General features: G+C 39.3%; 1 protein-coding gene across 6 annotated transcripts in view; it reads left to right on the plus strand.

Moving 5' to 3' along the window:
- ENOX1 (ecto-NOX disulfide-thiol exchanger 1) overlaps nt 1-16,356 on the plus strand; it is a 350,623-nt gene that overhangs the window by 284,111 nt on the left and 50,156 nt on the right. For all 6 annotated transcript variants that reach the window (XM_056495979.1, XM_056496027.1, XM_056496009.1 and 3 more), the window contains 2 exons: nt 1,948-2,054; nt 5,303-5,420. In XM_056495979.1, the coding sequence (XP_056351954.1) occupies nt 1,948-2,054; nt 5,303-5,420 (225 nt within the window). The remainder of the gene's footprint in view (nt 1-1,947; nt 2,055-5,302; nt 5,421-16,356) is intronic.

The raw sequence follows: 16,356 nt of genomic DNA on the forward strand, positions 1-16,356 counted from the left end.
GTAGGTCCAAGGCACTTTCTTTATTGTAAACTACCTATACATTTTCATATTAAAAGAAAATGAACTACAATTGTTTCTTATGACTTTAGGAGGTAATTAATCATCCTTGAAAGAAAAAGTTCCATTCAAAATGTTGTAATCTTCTGAAACTTGAAAGCAGCCTTCAAAAGTGGTAAAAAAAAACCCAGAGAATAGAAGAAATGTGCTCAAATGAGAGAGATTAACTTTCCAAGTTCTGGAGGTGAAAGGTACTGCTTTAGTAGGTGAGCTCTCCATTTGAGGAAGGATAGGTTGCTTTGTATAATAGCATTCTCTACATCTCTGACTTAAGGAAAGAATGAGAGAAGCTTTAGATCAGCAAGATAAGGGACCAGGGCAGAGGGTGTTACAGCGCTCCTGACACCACTTTTCAGTGAGAGGAGCAAGAAGTGCTGCAAGCAGTAACTTGATAAAGAAAGGACATTGTTTCCACCCAGGAATCTAAATAGATAGATAGCAAAGAACCTTGGCAAAGAGCTGAAGCATTTTTCAGTTCAATTTCATAGGTTGGCACAGCTGCTCATTCAGGAGCACATCTGAGGTCATTTGTAGAAAATCTGGATTTATTGGTGTTTTCTTCAGTTAATTGTGCTGGGATCAAGGCAACTTACATCCTGGCCAAATCATTTTTAGGCAGGTCAGTGTTGTGGAAGGACAATTTTGCTTGTAACCAAAGGGAAGAGAAAGAAAAGAGTATTGAGAAAAAAGCTTTCTCAACTGAGATGAACAAATACCTAAAAACTTGAGGATCCTAATTATCCTAGAAAGCTGGTCTAAATACTGATGTTTGGCTTCAGCACAAATCCATTAGAGTTGAATGAGGGAAGCCCATTTCACATCTGCTCTTCATCTTATGTGAAAGAAAAAAGTGTCTGTTCATGTAAGTAACCACACATAGGCCATGGAGGCAGCACTGATCTACCACAGGTGAGCCCTTTGATATGGAATAGAGGAGAAGCAGCAGCTGCAGCCACAGAGTGTAGGGTTGATGGATGGTTTAGCCCTTCCCACCTGCTGACAAGTTCCACTATCCATAGCCACCCTTCAAAGCAGAGCGTGCCTGCCTTCCACTGGTCCCCACAGCGCTGAGCAAGGGAACACATTGGTGTCAGGAGGATGCTCAGGGCTCATTCCTGTGCTCACATGTGTCAGGAGGATGCTCAGGGCTCATTCCTGTGCTCACACATGTCAGGAGGATGCTCAGGGGTCATTCCTGTGCTCACACACATGTCAGGAGGATGCTCAAGGGTTGTTCCTGTGCTCACATGTGTCAGGAGGATGCTCAGGGGTCATTCCTGTGCTCACACATGTCAGGAGGTTGCTCAAGGGTTGTTCCTGTGCTCACACACGTGTCAGGAGGATGCTCAGGGGTCATTCCTGTGCTCACACACATCAGGAGGATGCTCAGGGCTCATTTCTGTGCTCACACACGTGTCAGGAGGATGCTCAAGGGTCATTCCTGTGCTCACACATGTGTCAGGAGGATGCTCAAGAGTCATTCCTGTGCTCACACATGTATCAGGAGGATGCTCAGGGGTCGTTCCTGTGCTCACACACGTGTCAGGAGGATGCTCAAGAGTCATTCCTGTGCTCACACACCTATTGCCACACATGCAGAGGCGTGTGCTGGCACAGGGAGTGGTAGCAGACATCAAGGGGAAGCAGCTGCATGCCTGGTTCTTGGTGCATAGTTGAGAGTTGTGTAGACTAAAGTTATGGAGACAGACTTGAAGGGAGACATCTCCAACATTATACAATGTAAGTACAAAAGACACGTCATTGGATGGATATTGATGATGTTGTTTCAGTAATGACATCATCCATAGACTCCTAGTGTCTTTGCTTTGCTTCTCTATAGTGATCACAACATAAATTGCTTGTCTTGTTTGACTTCCTTGTTCACCAAAGTTGAGCAGATTGTCGCCGTTTTCAACGCTTCTACCAGACAAAAAGCTTGGGACCATTTCTCGAAAGCCCAGCGAAAGAACATAGACATTTGGCGAAAGCATTCTGAGGTTGGTGATTTTATTTTTACTTTCTATCCATCATCTCACAGCTGGATTGACACAGAACGAGTGTGATTGTAGCTGGACATAGTGTATTTGGCAATATTTACAGCCACCATTTTAGCTGTTAATCAACTGGCCATTTGCAGTCTCGTCTACAGTATGAATTGCTCCCATTGCTCTCATTATGGTAATAGTCATTAAATAACACGAAGACAGGGAGCAATGTGTTTTTATTTGTCATGCAAAATTTGGGAAATCATTAGAAGATTATGTTTGCTATCTAAAATAATGAACTGAAGTAGTGAAATTAGGAACAATATTTTCAAATAAGGAATTTAGGAGTCATTGTGATCTGTTTTTAAAAGATGAATTCTGTGACAAAGATTATTTTTATTTTCTCTGTGCCATCTTATGGTCATTATAAGATGACTTTGAGTTAAAATAAAATAAAAAATTTTCTTTCCCAAGTAATGACTTAAGAATATTAAGTCAGTAACTGTGGCCTATTCCTTCCCATTTGTTCTATGTTTATCTTTTAAAAAGTAGATACACTGCTTGTATTGATTCTAAGTATTATGCTTGCAAAGAAACCAGCATAAATGTAATCATACAACCACACAGAGTTAGCAGTGTGGGACCATGCATGTGTGACTGTCATAAGCATGAGCAGAGGAAATGGGATTCTAACTCCCCTTGCTGTGAGTGGCAGCAAAGGAAGTGCTAGACCTCATCCTGTGTTTGGTCATCCAGCTTTCAATTTTAATTCAGTATATACGCTATGAGCCTGTATTTTAAAAAGTAAGTACCGCTGTCTTTGTTTTCTTTCTTCTTGTTTTTTAAAAAAAATTTTAATATGAGCAATTTACATACACTTGGTTTACTGTCATGTGGTACAGTGTGTTGATTGTTACTATCACAGTCCTCTAAATGATTTTTCTCTGTCTCAGAATAAAAACTTTAGAAGGTAAGGTGCACTTATTTAATTATTTTGTAGTACACTTGTAAAATAAGTGTTGTACACCTAGTTTGAGAAACACTGAAGTGCTGTGATATAAATCATTTGGATAACATTTTAAGTGTCCATTAACTAATGCTAAATTACAGTTGAATACCAATGGCACTAAATGTAACATCCACATGAATACCAAATGAATACTTTATTATCAGTGCTATTATGGTGAATACAAAATTGCTTCAATAATGGGACACTTAAAATAAAATGTTAGCATAATTTATTGGTACAAACTGTATTTTGCATTTTGTTCACAAATATTTCATATACATAGTGGATAATGCCTTTGTTCAATTGAAAGTTGGGAAGTTGGGGATTGATCTTTGTCTTATCTTTTAGAGAAATATGAAAATATTATTTGCTAGTAGATTATTTTAATTATATTAAGATCATCCCTTCTTAAACTAACTTTCTGTAAAGGGATGTGGTGTGTCATTCATTTGCTGGTTTCTAAGTATTTAATAAACTGAAATGTGTAAGAGTTGGACTTTCCAGAAATGTTAATTCTTTACTCATTTTTTTTCAAAAATTACTGCCTTTTGTTTTTCTGAGAGTAGGACAACTAAAACAATTCAAAGTGATGTAAGCATCTAGCTAAGCCAGTATATTTTGGAAATGCCTGTTTTTCAGATATGAAATGTGATGCAAATAAACCAAATGGTATATTTTTAAATTGTATCTTCTAACCATGATATTATCTGCTGATTTCTTTAATTACTTGATCACCTTCCAGTGTTTTCCTGAATTTAGAAAAGCTTGCTAGAAACCCAAGGCAAAGAAAAGGCTTATACACATAGACATTCTCCACGGAAAATTATTGACTTTGCTGACAATGTAGACAGTGATGCATCAAGGACATTTGTCCACTAATGAAGGAGTAAATGTAAACGGATGTCTGCTCATGTATGCAGCATTCTTCCCCAGGAAAATGTGCAGGTGGCCTTTTCCAATAAGGAATTCAGAAATGGCTTGCCAATTTCTTCCAGTGACGCTTCTGATTCCGTTAGACAGTGGCTGGCAATTTAGCCTTTTAATAACTTTTTTTTTTTTTTAATTTGAAATTATTCCCCTGTAAAACACCCACTAATTAGGTTCCTTGCCTTTGTTGGGGATTAATGAGTACCCATACATTTTTCAGAATGTTTGAGATCTGCTGATGAACCAAGGATGCAGCTCAAGAGAAACGCCTTCCCTTTTTTTCACGCAGCCCCTCTCTGACAGATTATTGTTAATTGCACAGAGCTGTTGTCGGGCTCCTCAATGCTGTCTCCTCCTTCCACACGACTCTCCCTTGTTTCAAAGATTTCCAACCACCTCTTTGGGAATTAAGCTCTTTGTTGGCAGAAAAATTAGCTGTCTGCTGGTGGACAAAGCCTACACTAATCACAGTGCAGCATCCCCGTGTTACACCTGACAGGATTATTAGGACAAAATAGAGTCCTCTCAATCTTCCCGGTGCTGCCATTAAGGAGCCCGCGCCAGCTTTTCTCCCAGACAAAGAGCGTCTAGACTGCTGCAAAGCCCCGTGCCTGCTGCTCCTGTGCCTGCTGACATGTGCAGGGCTGCCTGCCTGCCCTGGCTGCTGTCACCTGCACGCCGAGCTGTCCCTCCTGACACTCAGTTGGGATCAAGATGCAAAGGTTTTCAGACCTTTTTATGGGTCTTTTAAATCCAAGCCAATCTGGGCGTAGGGATAGAGGTTGAGATTCCTTTGACCAGCGTTAGGCACTTACAAATACACAGCTCTTCATCTGCTTTGTCTGCTCTCAGCTCCCTTTGCAATCAGCAGAGAGAGCAAGGCACTTTTAGGTGCCTTTTAGTTAATACACCTTTGTGTGTTGGAGACACCCACATTTGGCCAAATGAATTGTACCCAAGTGGCAGAGGGAAGCAAGAATTAGCTATCCCTTAATCAGGCTGACATTCTCTTTATCAGTCTGCTTTATAAATATTATCCCTGCTGTTAAAACATTCTCCTATGTTTAGCAGACCTAAAGATCACTCAACAGGGAAAGTCACTTTTTCTCTTGTTTTCTCTGAGTGTTATCTTTGATAAACTCGGTTCTTTCACAAGAAGGATTCCCCTTGCCTCTGTTTTTATAAATATTCATACACAAATAAATATGATTACAATGATAAATGATGTATAATTAAAATCAGATCAGTATTAGAAAGAGATACTAAATAATACATAATGACTTTATGGAGGTTAATACTGACAAAAGGTAATTTTGGATTTTAGGAGCTCCGAAATGCTCACAGTGAACAGCTCATGGGAATCCGCCGGGAAGAGGAGATGGAAATGTCCGATGATGACAGTGGTGACAATCCCAGTAAAAAGCTGAGAGTAGATGATTCAGGTAAATATATGCAAGTGTTGTTTTATTAAAAGCAAACAAAAACTTACATATGAGAAGTGACATGTTAATACCCGATTAAGTAAGACAGTGTCTTATTTTAAACCCTCATAAATTAGTTATTTGAATGATGCAAGCTGTCTCTGGGAGATGTCTGTCACCTACTATGTTCTATAATGATGAAAATTCTCCAGTTCTGCCCTTGGCTGGAAGCATTATGTTTCCTTCTTGCACTCTTTGCAGCTTTGCATGACAACATTTCATTCCATGGGAGAAACAGTGTTTTATTATGAGACCAGTTCAAGTTATGCTTGAACTCTCTAAACTGCACCTTTCTTTGCAACAAAGACATAATAATCTGTAATCTCTATAAGAAATAGCATTTTAATTCTGGGGCTCTTCTGGTTGCATACTGCCATTCTAAGGGTCCCTATTTCACAGAATGTTACTGCATTCTGCATGAATTAGGCACTCATTACTTGGCTTCTATGAGTCCAAGAACAAGGGTGCATGTAATGTGAATGAGAAAAGCAGATTTTTCAGCATTCTGCAAATACTCTGCTATCTAGGATGGACACCAAGAGGTGGCTCAGGAGCTGCCAGAGTTACTAACTGGTAACATGATCTGGATGCATGCTTTGCTCTACTTCTTGGCATTGGCTAATAATTTGTGAGTTGCTAACAAGGGTTTGCTAGTTTAGACACTCATATAAAGAATGAAATTTTCAGGACCTGAAGCCAAAACATGACTAGAAAGTGCCAGACAGCAGTGAACTTTCAGAAAAATAAAGAAGGTAGGAATACTATGGAAATAAAATGAGTCTCCACTAGGATAATCCTGATCTAGTCCTTTTCATATAAGCACCATAGTAAGAAAGGAGAGAATTTCATCCACTCAATGATTTCAAGCCTTTGTATGCCAGTTGAAGGGTATGAATTCAAACATAGAGAGGGAAGAGCTCTTTGGCTCCTTCTGTGACAAGATACTGTGTGAGGCTGAAAGTCTCCAGAAGTAAAGGCCAAAGGAAGGAGTGTCATTCTAGCAAAGAAATTTTTTACTGTGACATCTCTCTTGAAGAGAGATTTAATATTTTTCCTGGAAGAAAAATGCAACAATAAAACCCAAAAAGGCAGCCTTAATTTTTGCTAGGCTAATTTTGTGGATTTGTATTTTCTAGATGCCATTAGCAGAGTGTTTGAAGCTGAGACAGCAGGTCTCAGGACCTGCTAGAAATCAGCAATTTTTATGACTATCTAATCATTTTACATCGACTGTGTCAACTCTCATGGAGAAAAGCCATTAGAACTAACCACAGGAAGGTAGAACCAGAAATACATATAGGCTGCATGCCAGAAGAGGAGCAGGAATGTTTTGAAGTGTAATGCTTTCCAACTCAGCCAGGTTTAACATATGCATGCTTAGGGCAGAGCTGTGTTGGTCATTCATTTTGTAACACCATAGATAGGAAAGCATGTTTGGTTTTCATGCATGAAAAAAGACATTACTGTCAAAAGTTTTGATAGCTGAGATTTTTACAGTGTTCTATCCCAAACAATTTCAGGTTATTTGTATTGTTACAATGTGGGCACTTGAGCAAACCCAGTACTGTGTTGAATTCTAAATCAAAATTCGGCAATATGAATCCACCTGAGTACCTGTCCATCATTGTTTGTTCTACCATTCATCATCCTCTTAAACTCAGTGGAGTTGATCCATCCTGCTGCATACATAGTCATACAGTTCTCAAATTAATGTTATGGCTTTCTTCTTTCAACACTACACTCTCAGTTAAAGCAAATGCATTTGGTTCTTCTGTCAATGACAATAGAAGAAACTTGGAATTAAACCAAAAGAGCTATTGGGTATAAAACACTGGTAAATTAAAATAAACTGAAAAAAGACTTTTTTTTAATTATTACTCTTATGTACAGAAATGTGATTCTTCTTTCCTTCTGGCATTTTTTTAATTACTATTTCTGTTAGCTGCCTTCCCTTTTTTCCCCTCTCTTTCTAATTACGTCATTTCAGAACCACCACTTTATCTCACTGGACTGGCTGTTTATGTTCACAGTAACCTCTGTTGCATGAAGAATATCTTTTAAAGAGTCTTTTGTCACTAAGAAACCATCTTGCATAGTAAGAAAACATTGTCTTTCTTTATTTTTAACCCCTTTTCTTAAAATTTTTGTCTAAGTACTTAACCTTGGGAAGAGCAAGACTTGAATAACGTGAAAATATTGTGCCTCCTCAATTCAAGGACAGCGTGCACACATAAAGTTTTAAAAGTCTAAATCCAAAAGTAGCTGAAGCAATGAGACATGATGAATTGATTTGGATGGTTCCAGAGCTCTGGACTGTCTCTTCTGCCATTCCAACAATTTTCTTGAGGACATTATTTTTCAGCCTGCCCTTTTTGACAGTGTGAGCAAGACTGTTGGGAAGCTACAACCCCAAAGCTATTATAAGTGACAGAGATTTCCTCAGGCTTCAACACCTGTGTCAGGTCTTTTTTCAGTGGTTCACCTGGTTAAGTCACTGCTAGTACAAGAAGGCTTAATTAATTCAACAATTTAGAATGGGTTCCAAGACCTCATTCTGTCTCAGTAAAGCATAGTTTCAGAAGTCTCCCAGCATAATTTCTTTTTTTCCTGGAAGGAAACACACTGAGTGCATCACATCTTCTTACAGCTAGATAGATAGAATGAAAACTTTGCTCTAGGATATCTGAAGATAAACCTATTAATCACTCTGAGAAAAAGAGGATGGATTCCAGCCCCAGCATTTGAAAACATACTGCAATACATCTAAGCCCTGAGACTGTGAACTTCAGTACTTGTACAGAGTTGCTGGACATGGGGTTTCAGAGTGTAGTGGTTTGACTTAGCTGGTAGCTGACTCAGTCACTGTGATTAGCATAATCATTAGTGGCTAACTAATGACTCAGCTGCTTGCTCACACCCCCAGTACAATGGGGAGGAGAATCAGAAAAAATAGTAAGTTGTGGGTTGACATTAAGGACAGCTCAATAACTGAACAGAATATAATGATGATGATAGTAGTAGTAGCAGTAGTGGCAGTAGTAGTAGTAGCAATAATGATGATGAAAAGGAGATGGAAATAAAATCCAAGAGAAAGAAGTGATGCAGAGTTGCTCACCACCCTCTGACTGATGCCCACCTCGTCCCCCAGCATTAATTTACCCCTCCTGGCCAACTCCCCCCAGTTATATACTGAGCATACTCACACTCTGTGGTATGGAATGATGGAATGATGTGGAATGGATATGATATGATATGGAATACCCTTCTGGCTAATTTGGGTCACTTGTCCCAGCCATGCTCCCTCCAGGCTTCTTGTGCACCTCCTCACCAGCAGAGCATGGGGAACTGGCAAGTCCTTGGTTTAGAGGAAGCACTATTTAGCAGCAACTAAAATATCCGTGTGTTATCAACAATCTTCTCACACTAAATCCAAAACACAGCACTGTGCCAGCTGCTGGGAGGAAAATTAACTCTATCCCAGCTGCAAGCAGGACACAGAGGAATGTTATTGGTAGCTGACACTGCAGGCCTGGGCCACTGCCTCCTGCTAATCCAGATGTTTTCCAGGTTGTTCTCCCCAGGCTTAGCCAGTACTCTGTCACTGCTTTATTCTGCAAGCTGAATCATCAAGGAGAAGGAATGCTTCACTACTTGTTTGTTATGTTGGAGATCATCTCAAACTGCTGCAAGGATAGCCTGAAGAAGCCCCTAGGGTATCCAGTAAGTTGGTTCAGCTGTCACATGTGCCTGGTTTATAGGAAATCCTCCCAGTTTCACAGACTAAAAGTCATTTGCATTCCAGGGAAAGCTGGAAAAAAGGCTGACCTGAGACAGTGAATCTCACTTGTGGGACCAACTTTTACTTTTTCTTCCCCCCCTGCAAAATTCAGCCTTTAAACAGTGATTTTTCTGCCATATGGACTTTTTAGTTTGAAAGAGACAAGAGGATTGCTGAAGTAAAGCTGGAAGATTGCTAAGAAAAAAATAATAATGATGATTGGCAAATCAGTTAATATATTTGAAAGTCAAGATGCAGCTACTGGGGCATTAGCTCAAGGGAGAAAAAAGAGATTCAGTGCTGGAGTCTAGAGGATATACAAAATCTTCAGAATGATCAGGATTTATGGAGGCTTCCTCTTCTACCTGCTGGCACAGGGAGTAAAGAACCACATGTAAAAGCCTCAAAAGTGATTTCAAGAATCAGTAAAGAAGAGCTGAAGTTTGGTTTATGCCTACAAGGCACCTGTTATTTTACTGTAAGGGAAGGTGGATTAATCTTTTGCTTTTGCAGTACACAGCAACAACATGCCATTAATTCTAGCAACTCCAGCTTCAGCAAGAGACTGGAGCTGGTGCTGAGGGCAAGAATGGAGAGGGGTACAGGAAAGATAGTTGTGAGGCTAAGGTGCTTGACTGGGATCCCAGAGCCCTGGGCCAAATCCCAGCTCTGCCACATATCCCCTGCCTGGGCTAATCAATGAATTTTATTATCTCAGTTCTCTAGTATCAAATGAAGCCAATGGTCTTCCTCTCATTCAGGCACTACTGGTCTGTCCACATGGATAATAAGTTTCTTGGTGGGGCCTCCCTCCAGCTCAGCAGACTTGCAGTAGGCTTTGGACCCCTGGAGCATTTCACCACTATTGTTCTACCTCTGATAAAGTAGCTTAAGAACATCTCAGAGGCTGTGTGCATGTAATAAACTGCAAGTTGCATAATGCATGCCCAGTTTGAACATGTAAGATTGGTGCTGCTTTGCAAGTTAGGGAGGACATTCTCCATGGCAGCATTTTCAAACATACCTAAGTGGCTGCCAAACTTCAACACTGGATCTTCAATGCTGTCCTCAACTGATCTGTCCTGTTTGCAGCATCAGCTAGGCACTTGCTGTAAGAGGCAGGATGAATAGAGGGCAGTCCCTCTCACAGAAGAGTGTAAGTCCTTGTGAAACTCAGTATTTAAAATTCCCACCCTGGTCCACACAACAAAAAACAGGCTTTGGGATATTGTTTACAAGTCTGTCTTGAAAGTTTCAAGCCTGGCAAGTCTTCAAGGAAAGCCTGAAACAACACCAAAGTGATCTGTGTCAAGCTTATTCATCTTTTCTCTGCAGTTCAATCCTCTTTTTGCTTTCTCTAAGGCTTTTGTGAATGCAGTGATACACACATAGAGCAGGAACTGTGGTTTATAGGTGGATTAAACTGGTAGGAAAGCTTTACATTGCTTGTTAAAACTTTGAATAGAAATCACCAGGCCCTAGCTGTGTCCACCTGAGCTTTGGTTTTCCTTTGTTTCCAACTGAACAAGTGTCACAGCAGATCTCGTGTCAGATCTCCTTCTTCCTCCTGAACTCAAAGATCAGATAATTCTCTCTCTCTTTCTTGTAAGACTAACCTTCTGGATTTATGGGAGATTTTGTTTCAAACAAAAGTCTGATTTATTTTTCTGTCATTACTCTCCATTTCAAGCTTTTTGGCATCATATTTTATTGGTATTTAACAAACCCATAATTTGCCTTATTGTCCTTTTAAATACTTATTGATAAACATAATGTAAAATAACAAAATGTATTTACTTTAGAAATTAATGAGCTAGCATTGCTTTTTATTCCTTAAATAAAATGGTACCATTTCAAAGCCATAAGCAGCTGGTATCATAAGCAGCCCTGCAGTGATAAACAAACAAACCCTGTCAACAGACACCACCAACCTGGTTTTGGGAGCATTCTCAAAGAAAAGAACATGTTTAAAATGTGATGCTCTGAATTGTCACTGTGGTGGCACAGTCCCCTCTCTGGCCAGAGAAGACAGCTGAACAGCCCTGTTGAGCTCTGTGAGCAGAGTAACTTCCCTTGGAATGGGAATGCTCTGGGCACAGCAGACAATCAGCACTGTCCCTGGAACCATCAGGGCTGATCACTAGAAAGCAGCACAAGATGATTACTTCCTCTGTGCTGGGAAAAGCCTGCTCTAGTGTCTTTCACAGCATGCCAGTCCAGAGCTGTTATCATCAGGCAGGCTCCAATTTTTGTGCCATAAAATGCATTCCATTTTCCCCCACAGCTTTTACAAAAATAGCCTGAAGTTCAGGATGCATGTAGGCAAGGGCCTAATTTTATGCCCCTGGTTTTAAGTCCATTTGCCTCTAATAATGCTTCTTGTGCAGCTGAATTTAGCAGAAGAGCCTTGGTGAATGAGGGCTGAATTCAGTTCCCTGAGGAGTAAAGGCAGCCTTGTCCTGTCCCAGGTGCTGGGCCAGTTCCTCTAGGACAGGTACAGCACAGAGGCTGCAGGATGGAGGTCTCTGCTGGTCCTCTGGGTGCAGCAGTGAAGGGGTTAATCTGACTTCCAAATTTTGGAGGAAACAGGCACTTCAAAGGCATTTTCCTAATATGGGGTGTAGGAGAATGTCCTGTTTACTACGAAATAAGTGTGTTGTGCTTTGATGCTTTTCCACTGCCAGAAATACTATTATCTAGATTACAATTTATCAAGTTTTCTGGGTATTTCATACTGATGAGGTTTTATGCAGGATCATTACATATGAGAATAGATTTAATCCTGTTTTTAGTAAGCTTTAAGGACACTGAGGGATTATTTATGTAATAAGATGCAAAGTTGCTATGGAAAACGCTATAGCAACCTAACATCTCCACAAAACCAAGCAGCCACTTGTGACAGCAGTCTAAATTTACATTTATTTTAGTGTTATTTTATTGACATTCTTAGTGTCTCTTTTTGACAGCATGTTAAAATATGTTTTGCATTCATGGTAGAACAAAATTAACAGCATGTTGTTGGAATGAAGATGATGCTTATAATTCTTGGAGATAATTTTTAGCATATTTCATTTTGTGTAAATAGCATTAAAATAATAGCAAAAAGAAGTTCAGGTGCATCCCATCTATTTGCAATTGAGAAAACAATGTACACTGAAAGCAATATTTTACAAGTCAGTGAAAACTAAACTGTTCTATTTGCTTCATATTGGAATGAAAATATTTTTAAGAAAAAATGATTTTGTTATTCGAATTTATTTCAAATCCTATATCTTTTATTATAACTTTCCCAATTCAGGATACAGGCTATAATTTTTCATTAGGTTTCATAAAACAAGGCATCATTTCTAACATGTAAACTTACAGTGTGATAGGGGATTGCCCTATTTAAATGGGGCTTTTTAAAAACATAGGATAAAAATACATATCGCCCCTTAGGAGGTTAAATAAAAAGGGAAAGAATAAACAAACACAAAGTGATGAAACAGTCTGAACTCTGTCCTCTGCTCATTGCAGTTAATAATGAAACTCACATTGAATTCAATGTGAGCAGAAGCAAGCTCTGTATATTGATTTTCTCCATCCCCCTCCATTAAGAGTCCTGAAGCGCGGCTGTAACATTGTTGAAGTGGGATGTTGGCAGCAAAATCAATAAAAGACAATATTAGAACATATGCTGTTTTCAGCTTCCTCACAATCTGATATAGCTTGTATTAGCATTCTTCTCCAAATTACATTTCATGCTTCCTATAAAGTGACCTTCCTTACAGTGCCCTCTCCAATATAAAACTTCTGTGCTTTTTCTTTCATATTTAGCCTTCGAGAGAATGAGCCCTATTTATAACAGTGAAGGTGGTTGATTCTGAACAGAGCACAAAGAACAGCTTCCTGCAAGACTGGCTTTAGCCTAAATGTTATTTCTGACCTCCAATGAAAGATCATTTCTATTAGTGTTCAAACCGAGATCTAGGGATTACATTTTCTTAATCATGCTGCCCTTCGTGCCCTCTTGTTTTTGAAGCTCTTCTCACCCTGGCACATTAGAGCAACTTGCAGATATTGCTTGAGGTGGAGATTTAGGTGCCTTCTTACCTGCCATTATTTCCAAGAATCATAAGCCATTGCCAACGTGTCAGAGGAGATAATGATCAGAAAGCAGATTTTCTAATGTCAGTACAAGCTTCTAAGCTCATAATTGCAGGTTTGGGGAGTGTTCTCATGTCATGAGATATGCAAGGGTGGCTGAAGCTTCCAAAGCATTAAAAGCTTCCTTTTCAAAGCATGAATCTTCTATTTCTTTGTGAGTCCAGCTGACTGGCAATCTGTGGTGTGGTTTTGTGTCAGGAGTTAAAAACACTCCCAGCAGAGTTCCTGCTTGAAGCTGTGGGCTACAGAAATCCCCAACCTGCTGCTGGTTGGTGATGATGTTTTACTTTGGTGAATGAATCTTAGATTCAGAGGAGTTTCATGATGTCCTGCTCTTGTTTTGGATAAAGGCCATTTCAAGAAAATAAGCTTCTTACTAATGACACATATCCATAGTATAGCATTTTTGTGACAAGTATATTGTGGGATTTGATTCATAAATTTGAAAGCCAGGAGGATTCACTCAGCTTGGAGCTGAGTGATCTTCTTTTAGTCTTATATGGGTTTAGATTCGTGGCAGGGAGAAAGCAAAGAACTGTCCTCTAGGATGTGAAATGACAGGCTGCAGAACTAGATATCACACTAATATTCCTGCTCTCCAGTAGTTCCAGTGTGTGACTCCTTGAAAGCCAGCATGCAGAAAGGAGGTTTGTTTTGTTGGTGTTGGTTTTTGGTTTTGTTTTGATTTTAAATTGAAAATTTTTATTGGGTTTTTTTTTGTTGCTGTTGTTTGTTTGCCTTTCAGGGGACAAAATAATTTGCAACCTCTTGTTTTTTTATCCAGCCCTCCAAATATTTGATGCATTGCAAGTTTTATTGGGTGCAAGAGCTGTGCAAGCATGTCTTTACAGCACTGTTTACAGTGACTGCTGGGCTGCTTCTACAGCACACGTGTCAGCCAGGTTCCTCTCTGGAGGTACTTGGGTGGTTGCTAGTTCCTAACATCACTTCCTTTTCCACCTGCTTCTTTGTCACATGTCAGATACAGACTATCTTCCTTCTTAAATTTGTCTGGAAACTAGTGAGCATTTCTAACAGTCGAGGAAGAACATGATAAAAAGCAATAACTCTCCCTATGTTGTTCTGAGATAGTCATCTGTCTCCTAATGTTTTGTTGAAAGATTTTGAGATGTCTGTGCTGTAAAACCTTGATCCTACAAGCTAGTCCCACTCTGCTGGGTCAGAGTGTTTGCACTCATGTTCTGCTCAGCACCTGCAGATAAAATGTCCTAAGTCGTGGCTTACTTGGAAAATCTGGTACAAGGACTATTTCACACTTATGTCTTCAGATTTCAATAAAATGTCTATTTCTGAAAGGCCTGAAAGTACCTAACTAAACTCTGTAGAATCCTGTTGCCTGCAAGTTTGCAGCACATTGCATTTTTCAGAAGCTGAGAAAATACCTGCTAAACATGTTAAGCTGTGAAAAAGCACAAAGACCTTTATATGCATATACTAAATATTCTGGAAGCAGAAGGAGGAGAGAAAAGGAGGTTTGGGCTTGCAGACACAGCTTTTCTGAGCACCCTTCCATTCAGCAGGGATAAATTGCTGAAGAAATGGTCTCTGAATGTGAGGGTCAAAAATTACAAGCTTCATGTCATCATTTGCTTATGCCTTCTAAGGTAGAAAGGGGTAAAAGTGTATTCTCATTTAAAATCCATTTTTATCTAAGGCAAAAGTAACTGAGCAAGTATTTCAGTATTATGCACAATTTTAAAAGAAAAATTAACTCAGCCCTCTAATCCACTACAGGGTCAGAGAGATAGCTGGATAAATGCTTTCCTGCAATTTAAGGTGCAATAGAATTTTGTTCAAGAGTGGTTTATCCGCACATTTATAGAAAGCACTTTACATTTATGAACAAAATTTGCCTATTATAAATCAGACCAATTCAAATCACCACAGTCATTTAAACCACTCAGATCAGCTCTTTCTTCCCTAATGAATGTGACAAATTGAGGGATTCATGTGCTCACTGTCAAGTTTGTTTCAAAGTAGCATTGGCATTTTCTTCATAAATCCTACAGATTATTTTTTTCAAGTTCTTGCAGTGGTGCTGAGCCTGAATGCAGTTCCTAGTTTAAATGCCAACAGCAGTGGTGCAGCCATGTATCTGTAAATGCCAGTAAATACTGTAAATACTAAATCTGAGTAAAAATATAAGAGGCACATTGATTCCTAAGAGGTAACCAGCAGTGACCCACCTACATGGGGATTTACCTGTATGCAATAATCCTTGAATATCCTAAATGATTTATGTCTCACATGTACATGCACACATACAATACCTTCCTGCAATGTATGTAGGATTATGTAGCATATATGAAACACTCACATTCATCAGCATCTCTTCTGCTGTGCAGAGTTCACGTGTCTGTACCCTCAGCTGCAAAGCACCAGTAGTACAAGCAGAGTTTTCCATTACTGGTGTGGGAGTCAGTCATCAATGCCACGTGGTATCTCCCCAGTAACAGTGCTTTTCTTATTTTCTTCATTCCTTCACCCTCAAGACTAAAGTCTCCTCTGCTCACTTTTAGTTTTGCATGAATACAGTAATTTTTAAAATATTAATTAGAGGAAAAAGCCACTTCTTTGTTAGCTTGTTTAAAGAACAGTATCTGTCAAAGTGTGATAACAGTTCTTTTTTTCAATTACGAAGAAACGTAGAACCTCTAAAATATATTTATTATTTGATGGATTTATTATTTGATTGATCATATTGAACTGAGGCAGCAGGTACTGGTAAACATTAAGTTTCAAAAAAATTCACTTCATCACAAACCAAATACAAATAAGAAGTGGCTTTTTGTAAATTTTGAAAATGTCTGAGAATTGCTACTATTTCTGATCAAATACTCCTACATTTTACTATGATGGCTTTGTTCCTAACCTCCAACAGAGATGTCTGTGCAGAGATGTCTGTGCAGAGCCACATCTTCTCTCTCCAGTCTTCCCTTATACACATGCTGA

The sequence above is a fragment of the Oenanthe melanoleuca genome, chromosome 1, assembly GCF_029582105.1.
Source record: "Oenanthe melanoleuca isolate GR-GAL-2019-014 chromosome 1, OMel1.0, whole genome shotgun sequence".
NCBI classification, from domain to species: domain Eukaryota; kingdom Metazoa; phylum Chordata; class Aves; order Passeriformes; family Muscicapidae; genus Oenanthe; species Oenanthe melanoleuca.